General features: G+C 46.3%; 1 protein-coding gene across 1 annotated transcript in view; it reads right to left on the minus strand.

The window, feature by feature from the left end:
• Positions 1 to 27,508, minus strand: part of OCA2 (OCA2 melanosomal transmembrane protein) — a 454,916-nt gene that overhangs the window by 343,520 nt on the left and 83,888 nt on the right. The window contains exons 4-10 of the mRNA XM_049905844.1: positions 22,034 to 22,132; positions 17,736 to 17,927; positions 14,979 to 15,036; positions 12,479 to 12,551; positions 8,454 to 8,614; positions 6,714 to 6,796; positions 3,070 to 3,223 (exon numbers count right to left, since the gene is read on the minus strand). Coding sequence (XP_049761801.1) covers positions 3,070 to 3,223; positions 6,714 to 6,796; positions 8,454 to 8,614; positions 12,479 to 12,551; positions 14,979 to 15,036; positions 17,736 to 17,927; positions 22,034 to 22,132 — 820 coding nt within the window. The remainder of the gene's footprint in view (positions 1 to 3,069; positions 3,224 to 6,713; positions 6,797 to 8,453; positions 8,615 to 12,478; positions 12,552 to 14,978; positions 15,037 to 17,735; positions 17,928 to 22,033; positions 22,133 to 27,508) is intronic.

Genomic DNA, 27,508 nt, shown 5'->3' on the forward strand with positions numbered 1-27,508 from the left:
TCATTACTACAGATGAGAAAACAAGAAAGAATGCAGAGCTCACCTGCTCAGACATAACCAAATAAAACAAAAAAGCAAAGCAAAACAAACAAATCTCTAATCAAAAAACAAAGAAAATACCTACTGAATGTCCTGAAGACAGGAGACAATATCAAAACATAAAAAAAAAAACAGCACAGGATGGGTCCAGTGGCATCCAAAATAAAACACCAGATGACTTTCCAGGAGAAGAAAAAGCACTAGAGCTACCTGACAGGAAATTCAAATCTCTAATATTCAGAGCAATCCAAGAGTTGAAGCAAAAAGCAGACAAAAATGAGAAAAAAATATACAAATTTTTGGAAAAGGCAGACAAATTCATGGGAAATACAGACAAAAAATGGAACAATTCAGGAAAGTAATACAGGAAGAAAATGCCAAAATAAATTCACAACTAGAAATCATACAAAAACAACAATTAGAAATCCAAAAGATAAACAAGATTTCAGAAATGGACAGTGTCATAGAAGGGCTGAGGAGCAGGTATGAAACGATGGGAGACATAATCAGTGAAATTGAAGTCAAACACTTGGATACAACTCTGAGAAAAAATCAGAAAAATAACAAAGAAAAATTAAGAAACCCTGAGAATTATATGGGGTACAATCAAAAGCAAAGATTTGCGAGTGATAGGAGTTCCACAACAGGGAGAGAAAATGGAAAATGCAGAGATGGTCATTGAAGAATTGCTGACAGAAAACTTCCCTAATATCATGAATGATGAAAAGCTGACCATCCAAGAAGCTTAACAAACCCCATATAGGATAGACCACAAAGGAAAAACACCAAGGCATATCATAATCACACTTTCTAAAACAAAAGATAAAGAATAAATCCTTCGAGCACCCCCAAGAAAAACAAAAAGTCACATAGAGAGGTGAAACAATAAGACTAAGCTCTGATTATTTGGCAGAAACCATGCAGGCAAGGATGAAATGGGATGACATGTATAAAACCTTGAAAGAAAAAAATTGCCAACCAAAAATAATATACCCTGCAAAACTTCCATTCAAATATTATGGTGAAATTAGGACATTCCCAGATAAAGAGAAATTAAGGGAATATGTAAAAACCAAACCAAACTTGTTAGAACTATTAAAAGGAGTCCTTCAGTCTGAGTACAAACAACATTAGACCACAGCCTGAATCTAGGATGCAAGATTGTACCAGCCAGATACCAACGTAGGAAACGAACTCTCAAGGACTATCCAAAAACAAAACAATTGCAACAGGGAACCAGAGAGGTTAATCTGTAAATGACAACAACTTCAGAACAATAAAAGAGGGAATAAACTGTATAGGTATAGACCTTTCTAATGGAGAGGCAGGCAAGGCGATACCAAGTAATAATAGACTGGTTCAAACCTAGGAAGATAAGGGTAAATCTCATGGTAACCACAAAGAAAGTTAACAAATGTATTCATCAAAATAAAGAAGAAAAACATAAAGTCTCAATAAAAACAGAATCTACAAAAGCAAAAGCCATTGCCTCAACCCTGGCTTGTGTCTCACAGGGCAGAGTCCCCACAATCCACAGTGAGAGAGAGGGGAAGCCCCAGCCTTTGAACATTACAAAGAAATTGTTGGGGTAAAAAGCTGCAAAGGCAGAGCATCTGGATCGATGAGCCAGCATCAGGCAGCAGGACTTGGAGAATCTGTAGTAAGTTTCTCATCTTCATCCCTTTTGATTGTAACTGGTTAACATCAAGGGGAAGAACACTCTCCCAGAGGCAGGACGCACTCCTCAAGCACACACAACCCAGAAACATCCAAGGGTGCTCCTGCATTTGGCCCCTTAGAAGAACAGGTCACACCCCAGACATCAGCCCAAGGACCCATGTTAACTCTGGAACGATCACTATTTTCCTTGTGGCCAATTTGTGTCTTGACAAGTTGATTCATGGCCAGGTTCTACACGGGCCCCAGTCCTTCCTAGGGAGTGCAGACCCCTCACTGCAGCACTGTCCTGCCAGGGTAATGAACGGTAGGTTAACAAACACCACAGGCCAGACCAAGAGCACTCGCTCTCTCAGCCTCAAAACTGTGTGATATTAACCACTGTTCATGTCCTACTCTGCCCTGTGGTTCTCTCAGGAAGAGCTGAGTCACAGTCCCTGAGGCCCTCATCCCACGCCAAACCTGAAGCCTCCTAGGAAGCACATGAGTGAAGGGGCCTGGGGGCTCATTCAAGGCCACATCTCTGCAGGGTAGCTGCAGTGTGACCTTTTGGGGAGTAAGCACACATAATCTCCCATCCCCTGAGAATCACAGTATTGTCCTCCCCACAGGCCAGAAGATCTAGACAACTGACAGCAAATTTCTAAAATTCCCTGGCTGATCCTCCTGCCACCACATCCTCAATAACTCCCAGCCATTGCTCATACCTACCCCAGCCATGTGGCACTGACCTTCCAGGCTTGACTTACTGGGCCACTGTTTCTCAGCATGTGCTACTATAAAGTGCCATTTCACAATTAAATCCACAGTTCCCAGCACAGGCAGAGCCTGTACTTCTTACTGTTTAAGGTACAGCCACGCTTACAGTTGTCCAAAAACAGCAGATTTACAGGATATAAGTCCACTGGTGAAAACGCTCATTAGCTGATTTGATAAAGTAGCAAATCGATGACCCTCCCATGCCCACAGCCCTGAGAGTGCCCAAGTTCCCATCATAGCTGTCGTCTAAGGAAGTAGGTAGGCACACATTAATGGGTTCATCTTATAGATGAAGACCTTGAGTCTTAGGTTAAAATTCTGTCCCAGCAAGGTTACACTTCCAGCAAGAGGCAGAGTGAGGGTGAGAACAATGTGCATACTCAATCTTCTTAGGCAACCTTTTCCTTATGCCTCAGAAGCTCATTCTGCGCAGATTCAGAAAACAACTCCAACACAGTTCAGTTTTGTGCACAGCAGAGATGCTCACCTCGAGTGGAAACACTCTCCACTTCTATTAAGTACCTGGGACTGAGCCCTCCTAGGGTCTAATGTGTAGAACGTTCTTACTTGTGGGCAAAGCAGACACAAACGCACCTCAAATATTATCAGTATGTAGACGCCCGCCAGGATGGCCACAGCAATTGTGACTTGTGTCTCCACATCTGCACGGAGGTACTGATGAGCCATCAAGACAGGAACTGCCTGGTTCTGCAGGAGGGAACCTTGGATGGTGATCAAAATGGCCTCTCTGCAGAAGGAAACAAAGATTTTCCAGCTGGTAAGAGAAGCAAATAAACACTGGTGGCATAGTGGTTAAGTGCTACAGTGCTAACCAAAAGGTCAGCAGTTCGAATCCACCAGGTGCTCCTTGGAAACTCTATGGGGCAGTTCTACTCTGTTCTGTAGGGTTGCTAAGCATCAGAATCAACTCAACAGCAATGGGTCAACAGGTAAAGGAAGCGAATCTTATGTCATCAGTTAGTGTCAACTGTGGCCACAGTCAGAACTGGATTGAATCTTAGAAGTGATCAAGCCAATATCTGGTCTCACAGAAGGGGGCACAGGTAAGTGGTGTGAGGCCCGGATGGCTCCCTGTGGCAGCGCTGGGTACCCAGTTTCCTCCGCCCAAGCCAGCCATGCTCACCTCACTGGAGGTACCACCTCGATTTAGAACCAACACCCAACAGTTGACTAGGAGGCAGGGAAGTGCACATATGATTCTACCCATTTACTTTTTTTCTGTTTTCCTTCTCACCACATATTTAACCACTTTACCTGTTGACAAAGAACAAAGCCAACTATTTAAACTTCAGTTCCTGACAGAGCAATTAAGTGCCACAAACTAAAAGTCTACAAATCATCAAGAATTTGTGGCATACTGAAACTGGAGCACTCTTCTGAAAAAGTCCAATCAGTAACCCAGAGAGATGGAACACAAAGTGGCATCTGCTAAAGAAAAAGAGAAAGAACCCTAAAATTTCCTGGAATTCCCCATTGAATAGCTTTGCAATATCAATGTAATTAGAACTTCAATTAAAATTTTCATTTACAGAAAGGACAAATATTGTATAAGACCACTATTATAAGAACTGGAGAAATAGTTCAAACAGAGAGGATAATATTCCTTGATGGTTACGAGAGGGGAGAGGGAGGGGGGTTTTCACTAATTAGATAGTAGATAAGAACTATTTTAGGGGAAGGGAAAGACAACACACAATACAGGACAGGTCAGCACAACTGGACTAAACCAAAAGCAAAGAACTTTCCTGAATAGACTGAATGTTTCAAAGGCTAGCGTAGCAGCGGCAGGGGTTTGGGGACCATGGTTTCAGGGGACATTTAATCAATTGGCATAATAAAATCTATGAAGAAAACATTCTGCATCCCACTTTGGAGAGTGGCGTCTGCAGTCTTAAATGCTAGCAAGCAGCCATCTAAGATGCATCAATTGGTCTCAACCCACCTGGGGCAAAGGAGAATGAAGAACACCAAACACGCAAAGTAATTATGAGCCCAAGAGACAGAAAGGGCCACATAAAGCAGAGACTACATTAACCTGAGACCAGAAGAACTAGATGGGGCCCTGCTACAACTGGGGTCTGTCCTGACAGGGAACACAACAGAGAATCCCTGAGGGAGCAGAGGAACAGTGGGATGCAGACCCCAAATTCTCATAAAAAGATCAGACTTAATGGTCTGACTGAGACTAGAATGACCCCAGAGGTCATGATCCCCAGACCTTCTGTTAGCCCAAGACAGGAACCATTCCCAAAGCCAACTCTTCAGACAGGAATTGGACTGGACTATCGGACAGACAATAATATTGGTGAAGAACGAACTTCTTAGATCAAGTAGACACATGAGACTATGTTGGCATCTCCTGTCCGAAGGGAAGATGAGAGGGTAGAGGGGGTCAGAAGCTGGCCAAATGGACATGAAAACAGAGAGTGGAGGGAAGGAGTGTGCTGTCTCATTAGGGGACAAGCAATTAGGAGTATATAGCAAGGTGTTTATAAATTTTTGTATGAGAGACTGACTTGATTTGTAAACTTTCACTTAAAGCACAATAAAAAAATTCTTTTAATTTCATTTGCCTGACAAATATTGTATGAGACCACTACTCTAAAAACTCATAAAAAGGTTTACACACAATAAGAAACAATCTTTGATGGTTACGAGGTGGGGACAGAAAAACACTAAACAGACAAGTGGTAACTTTTGTGAAGGGTAAGAAAGTACACGATACTGGGGAAGCCAGAACAACTTGCCCAAGGCAAGACCACGGAAGCCCATTGGACACATCCAAACTCCCTGAGGGACCAAATTGCGGGGCTGAGGGCTGTGGGGACCATGGTCTCAGGGAACATTTAGCTAAGTTGACATAACATAGTTTGTAAAGAAAATGTTCTACATTCTACTTTGATGAGTAGCTTCTGGGGTCTTAAAAGCTTGTGAGCTGACATCTAAGATACTCCACTGGTCTCATCCTGTCAGGATCAAGGGAGAATGAAGAAAACCAAAGACACAAGAGAAAGAGTGGTCCAAAGGACTAATGGACCACAACTACCACGGCCTCCACCAGACTGAGTCCAGTACAACTAGATGGTGCCCGGCTACCACCATTGACTGCTCTGATAGGGATCAAAATAGAGGGTTCCAGACAGAGCTAGAGAAAAATGCAGAACAAAATTCTAACTCACAAAAAAAGACCAGACTTACTGATCTGACAGAGACTGGAGAAACCCCAAGAGTATGGCTCCCAGACTCTCTTTTAGCTCAGTACTGAGGTCACTCCTGAGGTTTTCCCTTCAGCCAGAGATTGGATAGGCCATAAAACAAAACAAGACTAAACGGGCACACCAGCCCAGGGGCAAGGACTAGAAGGCAGGAGGGGACAGGAAAGCTGGTGATAGGGAACCTAAAATCAAAAAGGGAGAGTGTTGACATGTTGTGGGGTTGGTAACCAACGTTACAAAAAAATATGTGTACTAATTGTTTAATGAGAAGCTAGTTTCTTCTGTCCCCCCAAAATATATGTTATAAATCATAACCTGTGGTTATAATCCCATTTGGGAAAGGGTTATGGAGCCCTGGTGGTACAGTGGTTAAGAGCTCGGCTGCTAACCAGTCAGCCTTTGAATCTACCAGCCCCTCCTTGGAAACTCTATGGCACAGTTCTACTCTGTCCTGTAGGGTTGCTATGAGTTGGAATCGACTCTACGGCAACAGGTTTGGGTTTTTTCCCCCCTTTGTTATACTAATGAGGTAATATTAGTGTAGGGTGTATTGAGTCAATCTCTTCTGAGATATAAAAGGAGCAGATTTAGCAAGCAGAGATGGGGGAAGATAGATGCCATGCCACATATCACCAAGGAGCCAAGGAATAGAAGATGAAAAGACACAAGGACTTTCCCCCAGAGCCAACATAGAAAGAAAGCCTTCCCCTAGAGCTGGCACCCTGAATTCAGGCTTCTAGCCTCCTGGACTATGAGAAACTAAATTCCTCTTTGTTAAATCCACCCACTTGTGGCATTTCTGTTATAGCTGCACTAGATAACTAAGACAAACGCTTTCCAGAATCCTCTGTGCTCCTGGTCTACTGAGCATTACCACCCCATCCAGGCCACATAACTGACCAGGTGCTTTCGTGCCAAAAGTGTGGCCTATAGCTCAAAATTCTGTGGGTGACTGAGTCCTAGAACATTGGCTCCTAAGGCCTCACTCATTTGAGAACCCACCTGCTCCGTATCTCAAAGGTCCTGCTTATGACAAAGTGCTCATTTCTTCTTGGACTTAAAAATACTGTCCAGTTATGGGTGACCTGTAAAACAAGTTTAAAATTGTGGTAAAACATTTAAACTGGAATGCCATCTGGGATCTGGGGTATTTTGTTTAGAAGAATGAGAAAACGAGAAAGAGGAACAATGAAGCAGTTTTATTGTAGCTCCCTCATCTATGGCATTAAGGGCAGATGCAGGGTCTGCGGTGCTTGAAATGTACACAACTCAGAGGGCTTCATTCAAGAAAAAGAATACAAAAGTACAAACACAGAATTAGTGTACAAAAGTGCAAACCACATAGAAGTAAATATTGATATAAGAAAATAAATCACTACAAGTTGCTACAAACTTGAAAAAGCCTTCTGAGACCTTTTTAGGCAACTTACAGGGACTGCTACTTAGAACTGCTTTCTGCTGGCAGCCTGGCTGCACTCCCACCCCCAAAAGCCTCTGCAACCTAGGGCTCCGGGGAGCCAGCAATGCAGCTGGGAAATGACAGTTCACTTGCTATTGGCAAATCCAAATCCAGCTGCAGTGGTGGTACATGGAGAAGAGGCAGAGAGGAGAGCTGCCCAAGGGGAAGGCAAGGAACTTTCAGTGGAGGGCCAATACAACAAATCCCACAGAAACTGAAACTAGGACCTCTGAAACCGGTCAATGCAGCAAAGCACACAAGTTCTTGTGAAACATTTCGGTGTTTGGATGGACCATATCTGGAAAATTCCTTCCACGAAGAGCCCTGTGCTGAATTTGTGGGGGTGGGGGAGGGGAAGAGCACTTTGGGAGTGTCTTCAGGCTACCATTGTGGCATGTCAGAGGTGGGCTCTGAGTGCACAGGGGCTGCACAGCAGCCCCCACCTCATGCCAGGCTTACTTTCCCAGGTGGGCAAGAGTGCCTGCCTAGCTCTTCACAGGTTGCCAAGGGCAGGTGCAGCACATGAAATGCCAAAATTACATCCTGGAGACAAAGGCCCTGGGTGGCCTTTTCAGCCCAGGAGTGCTCCACACCCTGCTGAGAACCCAGTCTCTGCCCGGGGCCTGCCGGACTATATAAACAGGGCTTCCTTCTCCTGGCTAGGGCAGGGATACCACTGACTGAAGATGTGACTTCCAAGCAGAATTTGGCCTAACAGTTCAGTGGGTCACAGAGGTCAGGCTCTGGGGGCAGCTGGCTGCACAGGGAGGGTCCTCTCTTTGCAGAAGGAATTCTCGGGGGCTCTGGGCTGGCTCTCCCTGCCAGTGCTGCCCTTTATGGGACACGAGCAGAAGGCTTTAGCTCATTGACACAGAAAAAGAAGCCAGTGGACAACATGCACACTCTTGCAATCACCCACAACCACGATGGAACCGAGCTATAGTATGTCTTCAGTGTCACAGAGTGAAGTCCAAATTAAATGAACTTTTAACAACCACAAAAGTACTTTTAAAAATAGGCTGTTCCCCTGAATTGCCCTGTAAAATCATTCTGAAGTCACAAGCCTGGTTTTACTGAAATGGCAAGTTTTATAATTGATTCATAGAAAAGGAGAAAAGAAAATTTTAAAGACAAAGCAAAAGATAAGAGTCAATTGCTTAACTAATAATAATAATGGTCCCCTTGTCTCATGGCTCCCCATCACCTCCATTCAAGAGGAAATCCAATTTACAATGAGATGGAATGAGTTTTCAAATTCTTTTCAAATAACTCGTAAGAGTGACCTGCTGTGGCCTCCGCCGTCTGGTGCCCGCAGCATCTGTCTGGGTGACCTTGACCACGATGTGCTCTTCTCTCCCGGGGGCACTCAGGCCACCAGCTGCCAGCGCCCCCGCCAGGTCCACCTGGAGCAGCGTGGAGTCCAAAGCACCACTGAGGTTCACAGCTGTGGTGTGTCAAGGTGAAACGCAATGAGACCAGGCGCCCCAGCTGCCTGACTGGCCTTGCACCCTCTCGGAGGTGCGTGAAGAGATACATCTGTAGGACCATCCCGACCATGCCCATCTCCTTGTCCCCTCACGCCTCACATTTAGCATCCTCTGTTGTAACATCTAAATGGTATCTCCCCACTGTTAGAGAGAGAAACCGAGGACCAAACTGACAGATCCCTGAGTGCAGGGGAAAATTCACAAAGGTCACTGACCCTTGTGGAATGTACCCACAAGCAGATAAAAAGAAGTAATGTGCAGAAACAGTGACCATGGGGTTGCACAGATTCCCCTTTGTGACACAGACATCTGTTAACCATAAACTAACTCAGAGTTTACCTTATGCAAAGAATTTAACTTTAGGGAATTTCCCTTGTTTTCTAAGAGAAAATTCTAAAATCTTAGCATTTCCTGAGTAGTTGAGGTGCCGTTGAAACCTCTGGACAATACCTGAGAATTTGTACAAATGGACAGGGGGCTGGCCAGGCAAAACCACCTGGTGGCCTGATACCTGCCGATCTCAGGAAGGGCAGTATGATTTGATCAATCGTGCTAAGATTAAAAAACCAGTAGTTAATTTTCTACTCCGTTTCTTCCTTTCCTCCTTAAAAACTCATTGTGATTGGCCTTCCTAAGAAGTCTTCCTAAACAGAGAGGTCTCCCTGTATGCATAGAGATAACTGCTCAAATAAACTCTATATACTTTAATTCTTTTGAGCTCTGATTATTTTGACATCATAGTGAAGATCGTATATGATTCCACTTCCTGCAGCCATTGTAGAACTCCTGCCCAAGTTCCTGGGCCCACAGTGAGCAGTAAACAAGATGACTGCATGTGGGTGGCCTTTTTAGCCACGATCTTTAACTCCCACCCAGGTGACTGTGTGATAGGGTAACCGTTGCCTATGTGGTCAGTTCTGCCTTAAAAGGGAGGCAATTCCAGAGCAGAGAGGTAAAATCCACCACCATCAAGGAAGAACAGTCAGCTCCAGTGCATCCTTTGGACCGGGGTTCCTGCGCTGGGAGGCTCTTGGGACCAGGAGACAGAGAGAGAGAGAGCTATAACCCTGAAGATGGTGAGGAGCAGTGGCAGGAGAGACCCAGCAGCAGGAGACGGTACAATGGGCTTCCCGGCCCACGGAGAGAGAAGGCTGAATGCTTTTGGGCAGAGGCCTTGGGCCAGGGAGAGGCATGCCTGTGAGCATGGCTGCAAAGAGTCTGTCCTGATGGAAAAACTGTATCCTTGAGTGTTCCTGAGCCTAAATTGTAATCTGTTACTTCCCTAATAAACCCCACAATCTTGAGTATGGTCTGTGAGTTACGTGTGGCCACTGCAATGAATTATCAAACCCAGCAGAGTACAGACTGCCACGGGTGGGACGGTTGGTGTCAGAATTGGTAAAGATGGCCGAGAGAGGAGGCCTGTCTGACCCCCGTCTCAAAGGAATCAGGCTTGGGCTACTGATCTTGATTCTCCATTCCCTTGTGGGGTTGGAGGAGCTCAGAAGTCGGCCCCAGGCCATTTTTACATATCAACACCCGTCGGTAAGGCAGAAACAGAGGATTGAAAATAAGAAATCTGAGGCTGGCTAAGCAGCAAATAGCCTATAGTTTTGAAGGAAATCCTTCAAAACTCAGTGGCAATGGCTCCTGGTCAGCAAAGAGGTACCAGGAAAAGAGGCCCCTGCCCACCTCAAAGTGTAATCCATAGTGTTTATTCCCGCCTTCCCCTTAGCCTCACACCACTGTTGCATAAATGTCAAAGTGGAGGCCTGGCCCCTCTCTCCTCTACCCCCAGCTGACCCCTGCAGAACCTCACACCCCAGGCTTTGAGTTCCTGGAGCCTGGGGTATCAGCGTCTTTGTCAACACAGATTCTATATAAAACCAGTTGCCGTCAAGTCAACGTCAACACATGGTGACCGCCACGTGTGTCAGGGTAGAACTGTGCTCCTTAGGGTTTTCAGTGGCTGATTAGTCAGAAATATATCACCAAACCTTTCTTCCAAGACACCTCTGGATGGACTCAAACTTCCAATCTTTCGGTTAGCAGGCTAGCTCATTAACCATTTCACCACCCAGGGACTTCAGATCCTATACAGTACAACCCATTGTCATTGAGTCAATTCTGACTCATAGCAACGCTACAAGACAGAGTAGAACTGCCCCATAGAGTTTCCAAGGCTGTAATCTTTACTGAAACAGACCGCCACATCTTTCTCCCAAGGAGCAGCTGATGGGTTTGAATTGTTGACCTTTCAGTCAGAGCCAAGTGCTTAACCACTGTGCCACCAGGGCTCCCTATACAGTACATTGTTGCTGTTGTGTATCACTAAGTAGATTCCAACTCATAGCGACCCCATAGCACAGAGTAGAACTGCCCCATAGGGTTTCCAAGGAGCAACTGGTGGATTCAAACTGGCAGTCTTTTTGTTAGCAGCCTGAGCTCTTGGCCACTTCATCACCAGGGCTCCCCTATACAGTACAGCAGTCTACGTTTTTATCCAGAAGACAAAACAGTTGTAGAAAAAGAAATCTCATACTTGTTCGTACTTCTAAATAACATCTTTAACGGAAGTTCACTGATTTTAGAAGAATTCAGTGGTCAATTCCTTTACTCCTTCCTTAAATTCCTAAAGAAAGAGATGGCTGACAGAGCAGGTTTACAGAAAAGGCAGAACTCCCCTGTTGCCAAAATATTTCCAGGATTTGCAGTGCGTGCTAGGGAGTGTGAGGGAATGATTAATCCTTTCTCATTGTTTAGTTTTTCCAGCAAATGTGCTGGTAAGAAAAAGTACAGAAATGTGGTGGTAACTCAGTGCTGTGTCGGCACGGCTGTTAAAAGAGTCCAGAACAGACAGCTGACGCCCTATTTGGCTAGAGAGATACTCCCCACACCTGTCTGCTGCTTGAGTTCCAAAGAGGACAACAGAAAAACAGAAGTCTCTGCGGAGGACACTAAGAAAAGGCCCAAAGACAAAGTGCTCCTTTGTCCACACCTAAACTTGCTACTATCCTGCTCCTTCCCCAGTACAGACAGACATAAGATTTGGGGTGAGGAGAAAAGTTTTAACACAGAATGGCTTCAAGAAATATTGAAGAGGACTAGGAAATTGGAACAGTGACACCTGGCGACCAATATCAGAGAACACTGGACCAACCCAGATAGGTTTGCCCTCTAAGATTTATTGAGTGTTTTGGGAGCATCTGTTGGGTACCAAGAGAGAAACGAATACAAGAAGGCCTTTGTCCTTGGGTATCTCACACTGGTGGGAGACAACCATGTAGCCGTTAAAGCATGTCACCCAAGTGGAGCACACACAAAAGCTCTCTCCTCTCCCAGATGCCTGCCAGCATTAAGATTCAAAACCCCTTCCAATGTTCTGGTGTCAGCAGTGACTTCCAAACCCCAGCTTCTGAGACTAGCAAACCAGAGCTTCCAGGATCTACCCCCCTCCCACCCCTACCACCTCTGATTCTGGCTTCCATAGAGTCAAGGAAAGAATGAATGCACATGAAGACAGGTAAACAGGAAGCACCTACCTAAACCTCGGAAGTGGGAAAAGAGACAGAATCCAGTGTCCTAGAGCCCAGGAACACCAGGCCCTTGTAGGAATGTACCACCTCCTCATCTCTGCCCTAGAACACTCCACCTCACAGCAGTTTCCCTAGGCCCCCTCTCCCCAGGTTCTCAAAAGTCCTGAACAAACAAGATGTGTGTGTAAGAACACTGATCACCATGTTTCAATCTCAGCAACAGTTGTTCCCTGACTTTGTGAACCCCAGCCACGGTGATGACCAGCTCAGGTATATTCTGGATACAGTAGCTTTCCAATGGTGACACAGCCAACAACTGCCAGAACTTTCCTTGATCCGGATACAGGCTAAATAAAATCTGTAACAATCAGAAACGTTCAATTACAGACGTGTGGTATGAAAAGAATAGGATTTAAATAACCTTGACAACAGTTAAAAATAGGGATCTTACAATGCTGTTCATTTATGTATCCAAACTTCACCAGTTTATTATGAATACCCTTTCCTAGATATTAAAAAAATACAATTCTGATTCATTACACTATTGTCTGTTACAATGAACATTGATTATTGGTATTAGCCCATTTTAAGGATAAAATACCCAACCACAAAAGTTACATTGTCAACAGTGGGTAAACATGATTTTCCATATTCAAAACTAAAGTAATGTGGCCTAACTGGGGTAATAAGTCTTTGTGGACTTTGCAAATCACCTTATATACCATAGGAAATTAAAGTACTGACGAGAGAACAGATTTTAGAATTTCAAAACAAATTTCTCAAATTCTACTTTGGAAGTATCCACAAAACTCATCTCCCAGAAGAGTAATAAATAGACATAGAAGCCAGGTGAGCCCTCAGTGGGTGAGATGAGCACTGGACAGCCCTGACTCCAGCTACTAAAAACCCCACACACCCACACGCCCACACATCTGCCCTCCCGCCCTCCCACCCCCCACCCCCCACCCCCCACCCCCCCACCCCCCTGCCCCCCCCACCCCCTGCCCCTCCACCGCCCACCCCATTTACCAGTGGGTGTGCTCTACTTACAAACACAAGCATGTGAAAGGAATTAGAAAGGTAAATTAACCCATTGCCTGAAGTCGATTCCAACTCACTGAGACCCTATAGGACAGATTAGAACTTCCCCATAGGGTTTCCAAGGCTGTAAATCTACAGAAGCAGACTGCCACGTCTTTCTCCCAAGAAGCAGCTGATACGTTTGAACTGCTGACCTTTCAATTAGCAGCTTAGTGCTTAGCCACTGCACCGCTAGGACTTCTTAGAAAGGCAAATTAGTAGCCAGAAAAACAAAATCCTTTAGTTTCCAAAGTTCAGTATGGTTGTTTTGTCTCATCCCTAGATTGCATTTCCTGGAGCCATGGCTTTCCTCCACTGGTGGGCATTAAGAGTTGACCTCCCTCAAATTTGACTGCTCAGTCAGCATCTACCTCAAGTGCCCACCATTTGCTTACCCACCCTTCCTGCAGGGGTGTTCAGGTTCAAGATTTGGGCTCCTCACCAGTGTGTAAAGCCTCCAGGGTCCCATCACTTACAAATGAATCAAGTGCTTTATCTTGTTGATCATCTTTGTTGATCTCACAGGTGGGAAGAGGGCAATCATAGTCACATACATCTCTGCACACTCCCACTCTCATGCCACTTGTGCAGATAACACCACACAGGGTCACAAGCACAGTTTCTCCATGGTGGAAGGACAGGAGAACTCCCTACACCCAGATCATACTCACCCTGGACCCAGACAAGCCCACAGCTCAGACACAAAGGCAGTCACAGAAACACCACCTCACACATGTGGGACTGGGGACCTCACTTACAACCCCACACCCGTCACGCCGCAACACCAGCAATCATCCACCAAACGCAACCCGTCGTGTACCACACATCCAGAAATAACTTCCCAAGCACAAGCAGACTTATCCTAGTCACAGCTCACAAGCGTCCCACAATGTCCATCACACCCATGCACAAACACACACACACAGCTGGGAACAGATGGCTACACACACCCATTTATCCAGCACATACACTGGTGAGGCCATGAAACACACAATGCTGGCAGCAAGCATCCGTCTAGTCATGGCAGGATGCACTCAAAGCCCACTCCATGGCCTCTCTGCCCCCTGCCACTTCACAGCCTTTCCTGGCTTCCAGGCTCAGTTCACCCTCAGTGCCACAAGAGCCGCCATCACGGCCCCTACTTGTCTTCTTCCACTTAAGAGAAGCCATCACTCCCAGCCTTTGACGTTCACTGAACACCTGTACGCGCCCTCTCTCCAGCACTCTGCCTGGCGTGTGGGCATGTGAGGTTGATTTGAGTCTGGGAAGAGTCTGTTGGGCATGCAGTGTGTTCTGAAAGCACAGAGACAGATGGACCAATGGAGCTGGAGAAGCCTCCAAGAAGGTTTATGTAGCTTCACTCCCTCTCAAGCAGGCTAACCATGCAGCAGAGGCCCAGGGCTACATCAAAGGGGCCCCATGTAGCTGGAAGGGTCACAGTGCAAATTAAGAGTGTATTTATTGTATGTGATTGAAAAGAAAAGTTTGTAAGCCCCTTGAGCGGAAGGAGAGATCCAGAGTACACGAACTGCCTCCGAGGAAGCAAGCCCATCTGGGGATGTGACTGCTGAGTGAGAACACAGCGGGTCTATGCTGGGCCTCTGCCTCCTCTAAACCCTAGCTGCCACCCCAGGCACCCTGGCATCTCCTGCAGAGGAAGGCAGGAGGGTGGGTCAGAGGGCCCGTGCAGAGCCGCAGTACTCACGGAGCACACTACTACCAGGATGAACAGGCCGGTGACCGTCAGCCCACGCACGCAGCTCCTGCAAAAGAAGGGCCACAGCCGTCACTGGAGGAGTCTGTCCCTGGTGAAATGAATCCGGCACTGTTGAACTGCTTCCCTGGAAACCACCGCCTCCTGGAAAAGCACTGCTGGAGAACAAACTCAGACGGTAAGCAGTGCCTTCCTGCAGAGGCACTGGGATTCAAGATTTGGGCTCTTCACTAGGTTGTAAAGGCTCCAGGCCATTGCCGTGGAGTCAATTCCAACTCATAGTGACTCTACAGAACAGAGTAGAACTGTCCCATAGTGTTTCTTTCCAAGGAGTGGCTGGTGGATTTGAAGCAGGCAGTCATGAAATGGTTATTAACCATCCCATAATAGTTGTTCTTCAGAAAAGTCTACTCTTGCTACATTTTTGTTACAACTTTTACAGCACTTCACCACGACTGGTCAATCCCCAGGTTCCTTGTCTTCCCCTGGCAAGAAGCTGAGGCACAGGCACACTGACTCTGAATCTACCCTCTATATGACCTTCCTGGGGTGGCAGTAGTGACTGGTCACCATTTTTTCAGGGCTGTGCTCAGTATTTTTAGAGCCCTGCACAAAAACCCATTCACTAGAATTATGCGGGCTGTGCAAGCATCAAAAGATCTGCCCCTCACTCTTCACGCACACGTATGTCGCTCCCTATAAAAGGAGCTCATCTGCCCTGCTTCAGAGCGCTGGCAGCCTTAGGTCATGAGACCCTGCCTGTCTCCCAGTTTACAAATTCTGAATAAAGCTTTCTGTTCTCCCAAACCTGTGTCTGGCTGACTTCAATTCGCTAGTCTGCTCGACAAGAACCTATTAGTTGACGGCTTCAGATTCAAACTGCTGACCTTCTGGTTAGCAGCCGTAACTCTTAACTACAGCACCACCAGGGCTCTGTAAAGGCTCCAAGGTTCCACGATTTACAAGTGAATCAGGTGCCTTGTCTTGGCTCTCAGATTCATCTTTGTCGATGATTTTCCCCAGAGTTTTCTGGGAGGTAGGTACATGAATTTCATCTTCCAATATAAAAGCACTGACTGGTCCATAAACTAATAATAATTCTAGGAAGTAATCGCAAGTCTGTGGCTGGTTGTACCATATAGCCTTTTCAGAATTTTTCAGGAGATACTGTCACAGAAAGACTCCCCCATGCCCTTCCAAACCACCCCTCAAGGCCCCTCCTGGTCACCGGCTTTCTTGCTGCTCCACCATGGGGGCCTCCCCTCCTCCAGCCATTCTCCCCATCCCAGCTCACGCTGTCCCAACAGGCCTGTGACAGCCTCCCTCCTAACCAACCAGCCGAGTGTGCAGGGTCCGGCCTCCCCCCACTGGCATCCCCTTGGCAGGATAGGGCCCTGGGCGCTGTACCCTCTCCCTGAGCAGCCCATGGCACTGGTATGTGTTGGTGTTGGTAGAGGAAGGAAGAAAGTCAATGTTGGGGCATCTTTTTAAGTTCCATCCTTCCTTCAAAACTTTCTTTTTGATCCCATGAAAATGGTAAAATCGTGTTTTACATTAACCTAGATTTATCGAAATTGATGGGTAACCATTTCACACTTCCAACTTATGATTCAAGAGCTCCTATTTAAATAAGAATCAAAATGACACTTCTTTTTAAAGCACGAAGCATTCATCCAGCTATCCTAAACACAAATCTCTTTCCACGTGACTCTGACATATACAACGGAGCTGACAACCCAAAATAAAATGTTTGCTCATCAACAGTGCATGGTACTTTCTAGACATGACAGAATGGCGTGGAATCTTGTAAGTCTGTGGTGATCTCAAGGCAATTATTCCATTAATCACAGAAGGTAAAACAACCACTGAAGGTAAAGTCTCAAAGGTACCTGGTGCTATCACCTAAGTTGTGGGACATTTGAGCACACAGCATCCTCGGGAGCTGGGCCCAGGGGCTAAGAAGGGCATTAAGAGTGTCAGGTGTCCATGCTGGCGACTGATGGGGCCAGACCCTTTCCCCCCTCCCCCCACCCCCGCCCCTCGCCTAATTCACATAATTTCTTAGCAGACTTATCAGCCAGATACTGGTGTGTCTACAAAGGGGATGATCAGGCACCATGAAGACCTACAGTGACTCTAGGTGGTGAAGGAACAGGAGGGGTGAGGGGATGTCAGGTGGTGAGGGGATGCCATTTTTAAACCTTTTGCTCTCAATAGAGCCCTCCCTTCACATCAATGTCTGCATGTACCTAGCAGATACAGAGGATAGAGCGGGTCTGCAGTTCAGCCAGCCTTCCCCAGAGCTTGGGCGCTCCCTCTGCTCTGGCCTCACCACTCCCTCAGGCTCTCCTCAGGCAGTAGAACCAGCCTCCTCCTAGTAAAGGGCTTCATAGATAACTACCAATAACAGTGCCAGCCTCTGAGACCTCTTAGCACTCTTGACAAGAATTAATTCCATTTGCAAACCTGATGGCCACAGAGACCCACAAACGGAGGACTGCAGGGTATGTGTGCTGCATGCTTGCACCAAGTCTCTCATAGCTTCATGAATCACACCCAGATATCCTCTGGGGCTTGGAGAAACAATCCCTCGCCTGACAGAAAGTGTGGCCTGCCATTGTGAAAAATCATCCTTTCCACCTTCAATGAGTGGGCTTTGGAAGAACAAAGTGAGGATGTGCCCCAGTACCAGGCCAAGAAACCTGTGGGCAGTGTCACCCCAACAGGGCTGCACTCAAGCCCTCCTACCTCAGTGTCCACACACAGAACGTGCCAGGAACACCATCAGGAAAGTCACCATTCTCCTCTGTGGAAGCAGACCCAGACAGCCCAGCCCCATCACGGCCCAGCAAGTGACTCCGCTCCCAGTCTGTGGGGCTGTGTCCCCATGACTCCTCTGCTGTGGTGGCATCCGGAGGGCAGATGGGCATACACTGTAGCCTGGAAAACACAGTCTGGGGTTACTCTCACCAAAATGGAACCATCCTGCAAATGAGGCTTCCTCTCAGTGGGGATGTGGGAATTGTCCTGGAGTCAGCCCTGGCTTTTGAAATAACCAAAGACAGTGTAACCTCCACCCTACCCTAATGGGGATGACGCCACAGATTTCTGGTCTCAAAGCAAATTGTCTGGGTTACTGGAGTCTTCAAAATGAGTTGTAGACTTTCAAGAAACGAGTGCCTGTCCTGAGTCTGGGCCTTACTGTCTCATATCCACACCCTCTCATTTCTATATTTGCTCTCTTTGAATATGATCCAGTCAGTTCTCAATAGCTAGTTCTGTCATAATCATCCTGTAACTTAAGGAGCGTTGTGAATTTTTCTCCTCTGTGACATATCTTTCTGTAGCAAGGCTGTAAGGAAGGTGGTCTCCTGGGGCCTTCCCAATGGACATGGGGCAGGAACGCCAAGCTAGTGGCAGAGGACAGCTCTGAGTCTAGAAGGATGGGTCGAGTGGAAGCTCAAACCTTACAAAGTCACATCCCTGGGCTTCCAAACTATCCTTCTGCACAGATACGCTCGAGGTTGCACACCGACACCCAGGATGTTTGTGTACTGCATGATGTACTTGTGGGGTCAAATATTTACACTAACACCTGCCACAATCTGCAAAAATGAATGACCTCACTAGCCCAGCACACCCTGAGGCCAGTTCAATGGAGTGCTGTGATTTTCCAAACACTTACCACTGCTCTAAAACTGGTTCACAACAATTAAAAGAAAAGACAGTTGTCCCCATAAGGGGAAGCCCAGAGGGGCAAGCTAGACTGTGCAAAACCAGCATGTGAGCAATGGATGGTGACACTGACAGTACACAGACTTGAAAATAATCACTCGTCTTTCCTGTGGTTTCCTGACCCTGGGAAATGCTCAGGTGTGCCAGGAACAAACACAACTATAGCCAAACTAGAACTAAGGAAACATGATTTTCTTATAAGTGGGAAGAGGATCACAGCTAGCCATGTCAGTGCCATCCACAGAGCTGTCCACAGCAAGGAGATGCTTTCTGCTCTGTCCTATACAGCAGTCCTGTGGCAAGCACAGCTGAGGAACTGAATGTTACATTTTATTTAATTGTAATTAACCTAAACTTAAACGACCACATGTAGGTAGTGGCAATCCAGCTGGACAGAGCAGACCCTACCTATGCACTCCTAGCCTCAAAACAAGAGATGTTCTCTCTGAGAACATAAATCAATGGACATCATCCTAATAAGCCATTAGGCCAAACTAACACTGCAACAGAACTAAGGTGGCAGTAACAAAGCTTCAAAAAGACATGCCCATTAGCACTACCTCAATTAGCTTCATGCACAAAAGAAAGAAAAGAAAAGAATGTTCTTAAGCAAAGATGACCTGCTCCTCTGATGTGGTTCCTGTGACTGGAACAGCTTGGGCCCCAGGGCACGTCCCTAGCCCTCACGTGCCCTGGAAAAATGCACCCAGTACTGGTTTTCTGATGAAATGAGAATTCAAAAAATTCCTCAGGCCTTCACAGTTTACCAAGAAATTCAAGGGAAAGTGTTAATGAAAGAGATAATGTGCCATGTTTGCTTTCAGAGTTATTGATAGACCAGATGAAGGAGAAGTAATTGTCCCCAAAGAGAGAAGCCTTGAGACATAGGTTGGTGGGAATGGCTCAACTGCATCCTCCATCCATCCGTCACTGAGGGTCAGTGGCCATGTAGGCACTGGGGTGTGGGACAACAAGGGTGCAGGCCAGCACGACCCCATGGACAACACATGCACAAGTTCAGAAGAACTCAAAGTCTGAGAGAGCAGGGCAGAGGCACAGACCAAGACTTCCCAGAGGAGGTGACATTCAGGCCCCCTTGAGCCAAGTGGGACTGCCCTGCAGAGCCAGGGGTGGAAGGAGTTTGCTGTAGTCATTGGGACTGGTAGGCACTTGGCAGGGAGACACAGCTTATCATCAGGAGCCTCCAGAGGGGAGCCAGGTGGGACCTGCACTAGGAAATGGTGAATCCAGATCCCCAAACACCATCCAAAACCCTGAATCCTCTGAGAGTGAGCCCCAGGGAATTCTGTGCACCCCAAAGTGTGAAGCCCCTGGCTGTAGCTGGGGAGGAAGGCCAGTGAGGGAGCGCGGCAGGCCCCCGTGATGCAGGGTGCAGGATCAGCAGGCAAAAGAGTGAGGGCTCCAAGACAACTGGGTACCCAAGATGGTGATGTATGGGGCCAGGGTGTGGTGCAATGAGTTCCTTTATGTGGCCTTTTGCATTGATTCTTTGGAAAAATGGGAGATTTTTCCCTTAAGCCTCAAGGAGTTGTTACTTTTGCCCTAGTTCTTTAGAGAAACAACTTGCTTTCTACCCTAGAGGGTTGTTACTTTGCCCCAGGGAAGAGCTGGTTTCTGCTGACAGAAAATGTTACTTTGGTACAGGACCTAAATTGACTGACATCTCATGTGTAAGTGAGGATTAGTCGGACTCTGGTCTGATGTGGGAGGCCCCACCTTTTAACAGATGAGGACTGGTTTATATAGGGGGCTGAAATGCAGAGTTTTTCAAGGCTTCCTGGTTGACATAAGCCTGGAGAGGAGTGTGTCCTTTGGGACACAGAGGTACCTCCCAGGTCTGGTAAAAAAAAAAAAAAAAAAAAAAAGCTACTGCTAAGAGAGCTGCTGGCTAAGACCTGGGTGGCAGAGAAGCAGAGCCACATAGAAGCAGAGCGGTCCTGAAATCGCAACATTGGATATGAGCTGAGCCAGTTACCAGAGGTGAGGCTGACAGCGGAGAGGCCCAACTGCAGAGATCTGTTGCTAAGAGAACAGCAGCAGGGAGAGCTGAGCAAGCTGCTACACTGGCTATGATCTGGGCCAGTTAGCAGCAGAGAGGCTGATGGCAGAGAGGCCAACAGCAGATAGGCTTAAGGCAGGGCACCTTATGGAAAAGAGGCCTGATGACAGAGAGCAGCTGAGAGAGCTGAGCAGAGCTAAGAGCTGGGTCAGTTAGGTATGGAGAGGCTGACAACAAAGAGGTCCGATGGTGGAGAAGCCTGATGGCAGAAAGGCCTGACAATGGAAAGCAGCTGTGAGGCCTGTCCTGGTTGGAAACTGTCCTACATTGAAGGGAAGGATGTGCTCTCCACTTCAGGGACCCTTCCAGATCTTGCCTGCATATTCCCTGACCTGATTTCAAGTTGTTCCTGTTACTCCCCAGTGGATCCTGATCTCAAGCTGTAGCCTGTCACTTCCCTAATAAACCACATAACTGTAAGTATGGTCTGTGAGCTCAGTGTGGCCACTGCAGTTATCAAACCCAGCAGAGAAACAGTGCTGTGGGAGGAGCAGCTGGTGTCAGAAGTAATGGAGAAATGGGAAGGTGAAGGTATACCTGAATTCTGCCTCAAGGACCTAGCTTTGTGCCAATCCTATTTCTTATTCTTCATGAATTTAGACAATTCAGGTGTTGGCTCAGGAGGAGTCCGTCTGTGGGAGGGGCGGAGCAAGAGGAGAGGCCTGGGCCCTCATCCTAGGAGGTGCCCTGCCCTCCTCCCCCAGGCTAGATTCACTCAGGGAGCTCCAGAACCACCCAGCTTTGTCCCCAGAGGGACCTTCAACTTCACAGAAAGGGAGTTTTCTTATGCATCATACAGGGCAGGGCTTCTCAACCTCAGATCATTCTCTGTGGTGTCCTGGGCCTTGCAGAGTGCTCAGCAACAGCCTTGACCTCCACCCTTAGATGCCAGTAGCACCTCCCCCAAGTTGTGACTTCCAAAGATACCTTCAAACAGGGCCAACCTTGCCCTAGGTGAGAAGTGCTAGGTTAGTGAGATAGCCTGTCAGCAGTGTGCATGTGTGCACACACCTGTGTAGATAGATCAACCAGTGCAATGTTCTGAGGGTCCACAAGCCACAGAACAGAGCCACTAGGATCACGTACCATGTGCTCCATTGAGCTGGCAAGGATCTGGCAGAGACCAAACAGATCAGGTAAAAATTCATATCTCAGAAAAAAATTCCCGCCTAAGTGCCAAGGGCAATGCCCAGAAATTCCTTAATTTCATAGGAAGGAAAAGGAATCTCACCCTTTCTCTTGTGAAGAATTCCTCAGCAAAGGAGTATTTTCCGTAAAGCAGGAGTCTTTAGACCCGAAGCTGAAGAGCCGGGGCAAAGCAGAGTGAGATCTGGAGGAAGACAGTAAAGAAACAGGAGTCATCAACGTAAAAATCACAACTGGCCCCAGTTGTTGTGAGTCACGCTCAGGAGTGTGGCCAAGATTCAGTGATAGCTTTCACACTGAAATGTCACAAAAGTTATAGCTGAGCTGTGGAGAACTAGAGTTTTAGGAAAGACACAGAACAGCTCTCCTGTCCAGCATGAACCACACTGGACGTGCAAAGCAGATGCCTGCACGGGGACCACGTGCTGCTGGGTGGTACTGTCAGGCTTCCTCAAGCACTACAGTCAGTCTGGCCACACCTACCATTCTACACTGAGCTTCCCATCAAGAAAAGCAGTCAGAGGCTGGTGAGCCCTTTTATACTCAGAACAGTCAATTTCCTAAAATCCCAGTGTAGTGGCAATTTAAACATCCTAATAGCTTCTTTAGGAGCCCTGGTGGTGCAGTGGCTAAGGGCTCAGCTGGTCACCTAAGGCTCAAACTCACCAGCTGCTCCTTGGGAAAAAGATGTGGCAGTCCGCTTGCATAAAGATTATAGTGTTGGAAACCCTATGGGGCAGTTCTACTCGGTCCTACAGGGTCACTATAAGTCCGAATTGACTTCACAGCAATGGCTTTTGTTTTTTGGTTAGTAGCTTCTTTGAGAAGCCAAGCGCAGAAGCTGGCCACAGGGCCATAATGAAAAGGTAACCAGATGGCAGGGAGGGGCTCCTGGGAGCAGCAGCTACACCTGAAACAAAGCAAAGGTCCGAGCTGAGGGGTCCCCCTCCACAGCATTGGCCTGTACCATATACATGTCATCCAAACCTGGAGCTTTTGAGAGGTAAAAAATCTCACAGACACAACAGAGCCTACCAGCATACATGGTCACCCTCATCAAAGGAGACATGAGGCTGGAAAGCAATCAGCATCTCATGAAAAGTTGCAAACACGTGTCATTCCTAATTGTTGGGGATATGTCATTCTACATGTTAGTAGGTTGTCTTTCGTAGAGGGACCTCAGGCCTGTAGAGATGCTTTGGGTGGAGCGAAACATTCACCTAAGGAAATACCAGTCATTCTTTTAAGCCATAAATGCACAGCAAAGAAGGAATTTTGAGAACATTATTTCCACCCACTTGCTCTTTTTTATTTTAGCATGCACCTGTGACACAAAAATAAGTCTCTAGTCTTGGAGATAACTGAAACCTAGGGTCCTGAGCCACATCTGACAACACCCACCAATGTTGTGGAAGTTAGAAAAAGGCTCAAGAGCCGCTGGGCACCATCTCCAGCCAGGCCCTGGCTGGTTCCTATAGAGAACACAGCTGGCTGAGGACTCTGTCCTGGGGCTATGACCACTGGAGGAGGAGAGTATGGCAGGGGATGAGGTATGGAGCACATACCCCGACTTCCATGGATGTGGTGAAGGATGAATTCCACCAGTGGAATTTAACCATTCACATGCTGTTGGCTCTTCAGACTGGCTTAAACAATTAGTTGTTGTTTTATCTCTTCTAACCTTAACCGTAAAGCCAGAGAAGCCTCAGGTGTACTTGGATAAATGGCTCAACGAGTCAACAAATGCCCAGGTGTGTTCAGCCTATCCCTGGGTAGTTGTGTAACACTACTGTGCAAAGATGACTGTTACAGTGGCCTTGTGCGTGCTGTGTCACCACCCTGAGCTTTTGTTTTCTCAGCTGTGCAGTGTAGATAAATGAAAAAAAAAAAAAAACCTAAGTTTTGTTGCATCATATAATAGAAATGGAAAACATAAAGATAGATTATTGCTTATTGGTTGAATTATTTCCATTAGACTGTGAGCATTTTTTGAACGGTTGCCAAGTTACTTTCATTTTGTTTTATCTGGTACTATAAATGGTACCTAGTTTAATGCAGGTTCTTAATAATACTTATTAAATGGCTTAAACCTGGTAATCATAGCTTTATTTTCATTAGGTTGACTTTTTGACTCAAATAGAACAGTTAAATCATTAAATCAACCACATTCTTAGAATTATCACTGGCCTTCAGGGCAGCACACAGGAGCCGAGGTGCTGTCAGTCCCCAGGAGCATAGCCGTGAGCTGAGGACAACCCATTAGAGCACCCTGTCACCAGGAAGGTATGACCTGCTGGCATCCAGAAGGAAAATTGGAAACGGGGAAAAGTCAGAGTCCATTTAAATTTCTCTGTGGTGGCCACATCTGGCTGGTCTCATTATTGTTCCGCATTTCTGTAACACCTTGTACTTGTTCACAAAATATTTTATAATTGTAGTTAAGCACACAGGGAATGGTTTCTAAGTGTTTTCATATTTAATCATCTTCCTAAAGAGCCAAAAAAAAAAAAAAAAAAGACCTTCACTGGATGTCATGGATCGAATTGTGCCCGCAAAAAATATCTGCCAATTTGGCTAAGTCATGAGTCCCAGTATTGTATGATTGCCTACCATTTTGTCATCTGATGTGATTTTGTTACTGGAGAGAATGCCCTCGGTTCTTGTCTTCGGTGTAGGAAACAATTCAAACACTGAGACAAATAGTGCCAATCAAGTAGAGGTTTATTAGCTAGCAGAGAGTTAATAGTGAAAGTACGCTTGACAAGGAGGTGTCAAGTGGGCTACTCAGAGAGAGAGAGAGAGAGAGCCTGAATGCCCAGATAACAGTAGTTTTCTTAGAGCTTTACACCCTTTTCTCCTACCTCCCCCTTATATCTTTCTCATGGTACTTGACTTCCCTTTTTGTTAACTTTCTTCGGGCTAGAACACTTTGTTGACTTAATGTTTAACTGCTGAGTCAGGGACTCCTGTAGGGACCATTTCCTCTCTCTTTCCTGAGTGCAAACTCTCCCCCTCCCCCTTACAATTTCCCTGTGTGCTGTAAATCCTATCACTATGATGTAATGAGATGGAATAGTGGCAGTTATATTGATGAGATCTACAACATTAGATAGTGTCTTAAGCCAATCTCTTTTGAGATATAAAAGAGAGAAGCAAGCAGAGAGACAGGGGGACCTCATACCACCAAGAAAGCAATGCCGGGAGCACAGCACATCCTTTGGACCTGAGGTTTCTGCACTGAGATGCTCCCAGACCAAGGGAAGACTGATGCATCACAAGGACCCTCCTTCAGAGCTGACAGAGAGAGAAAGCCTTCCCCTGGGGCCGGAACCCTGAATTTGTACTTCCAGCGTACTGGACTGTGAGAGAATTAACTTCTCTTTCTTAAAGCCATCCGCTTGTGGTATTTCTGTTAGAGTAGCACTAGATGACCAAGACACTAGGAAACGTCTCAAAAAGACCTCAGGCCATTCGAAATTTAAATTAATTCAACACCTTCCAATACCATTCTCCATTGATCCTAATCTAGTTTTCTCTATGAGCCTTAAATGGAAGCATAACAGAGACCATTCAGCTGACAAGCTCCCCTACCTAAGTCCTGGAAGAAGAGGACTCACAAATCAGCATGTAGTGAAGATTCAGGTTCACCAAAAAGCATGCATCTCATGGCCTAGAAGTAAAATTGGCAGAGCACAGAATTGAAGGCCTGGCTTTTTTCCTACTGACTTAATTAAGGTGCAAAGTATTTTATGACCTTTTCCCTTTCACATCTAAGCCTAGGTGCTCTCTGTACCTGCTTTCCCCCATGTCTCACTCAGCAACTCTGCACATATGCATCCAAAATTCTTATGTGCCTGCACAGTTACAAGCAGGCAGTACAGCACATAGTTTGAATAACCTGTAAACAAATAACAATTGTATATAATTTTGTAATTCAGAAATACTATTAACATTTGGAGAACTTCTTTTCAGTCTTTATTTTCTACAGGTAAATTAATATTTTTTAAAGTCAGGTTCAAATACTTGTATATAGAGGCACACATTCTAATATAGAAATTGCTTTGTCCTCTGATTTTTCCACTTACCTATGTCACTAACAGTTTCCTGTGTTATAGAATATGTGTCTACAGCATAATGTTTAATGTCTGCATTCCATTCATTATATGGATTGCTTAACCACTCATCTGTTCTTGGAAATTTAAGAAATTTTTAGGTTTTTAGTAAGACAAGTTAGAAACTCTGTAAGGGTTCTGATAGATGACTCTTTGTGTGTGCCTTTGGTTCTTAGGATACATTCTTAGAATTCCTAAAGTGTAGAATTACAGGATTGAAAAATTTCTTTATGCCCGTTGTCTTCTAGCACCCAGAGAGTCTGCGCTCTCATAGGCAGGGGGCTGAGGGGCTGAAGCCAGGGCGAAGAGAGTGAGAAACCTCGAGATGATGCTGAGAACAGGAACAGGGCCTGGGGCCTGCCTTGTGAGGTCTCTTGACACTTTTGTCTCAATTACTTGAAGGCATCTCTAAAGTATATGGAGAGAAAAGAATTAGGGGGAAATACTGAAATTCTGTTTCAATAATCTAGGTCCACAAAAGCTAGAATGAATGTTCTCATGTATCATTTTCCTACTACTTGCAATAGGAGTGTCTGAAGGGAAACATCATTCCCTGGACTATTTACACTTAGCTCTCAGTTGCAGTTTCTCGAAAAGAAATGGACTGCCATGAAGAATGACTCCCAACAGGAGATAGAGCACCCTGTAACCAGGGATCCATGCTTTTACACCCCCCATCCTTCTTCCCTCTACATGGCCTCCACCCTTTCCAATGGGCCACAGTTGCCTGGACAAAGAGACAGAAGCTCACTGCTACCAGGGTCCGCCCTGCCTCCACCGACTGACCCCTTTAGCTCCATTTTCTTGTTTTTTTTTTTCTTCTTCTTCTTCTTCTTCTATTCTGTTTTTTCTCTCTCTTTCCTTTCCTTTCTCCTGCCCACCCAGCCCTGTGTACCACCCCTGTCCCTTCTGGTGGGGCTGTGCTGCACAACTCAGTTGGAGAGTTACTTTAAGTGGCCTCCCTGGGTCTGCACTGCCCCCACAGGCTGGCTCCCTCAGCACCATATTTTTTTATTTTTCTTTATCTTTCCCCTTCTCCTTTTCCTTCTCCCTCCCACCTAGGCCCATCACTGCCTCCACCCCTTCCTCACAAGCCATGCTGTACCACCCACGAGAGGGACGTCAGCTCACCGTCACCCCAGTTCTGCTCCACCCGCAACAGCTGGCTCTCCCACCACCATATTTTTGTTGTTGCTATTTTTATTTTCTTTTATTTTTATTTGTCGGTTTCTTCTCTCTCCCCTCTTTCCTTTCTCCTACCCACCTAGCCCTGTGCCCCACCCACACTGCTTCTTGAAAGGCTGAACAACACCACTCAGCTAGAGAGGCACCAGAATACAGCCTTGCCAGGTCTGTTCCTCCCCCACCTGCCAAATCCTACCACACTGTCATTTCAGTTACTTTATTATTTTTTTAACTTCATTTTTTTGCTTTTTCTTTACTTTTTT

The sequence above is a fragment of the Elephas maximus genome, chromosome 13 (assembly GCF_024166365.1).
Source record: "Elephas maximus indicus isolate mEleMax1 chromosome 13, mEleMax1 primary haplotype, whole genome shotgun sequence".
In the NCBI taxonomy this organism is placed as follows: Eukaryota; Metazoa; Chordata; class Mammalia; order Proboscidea; family Elephantidae; genus Elephas; species Elephas maximus.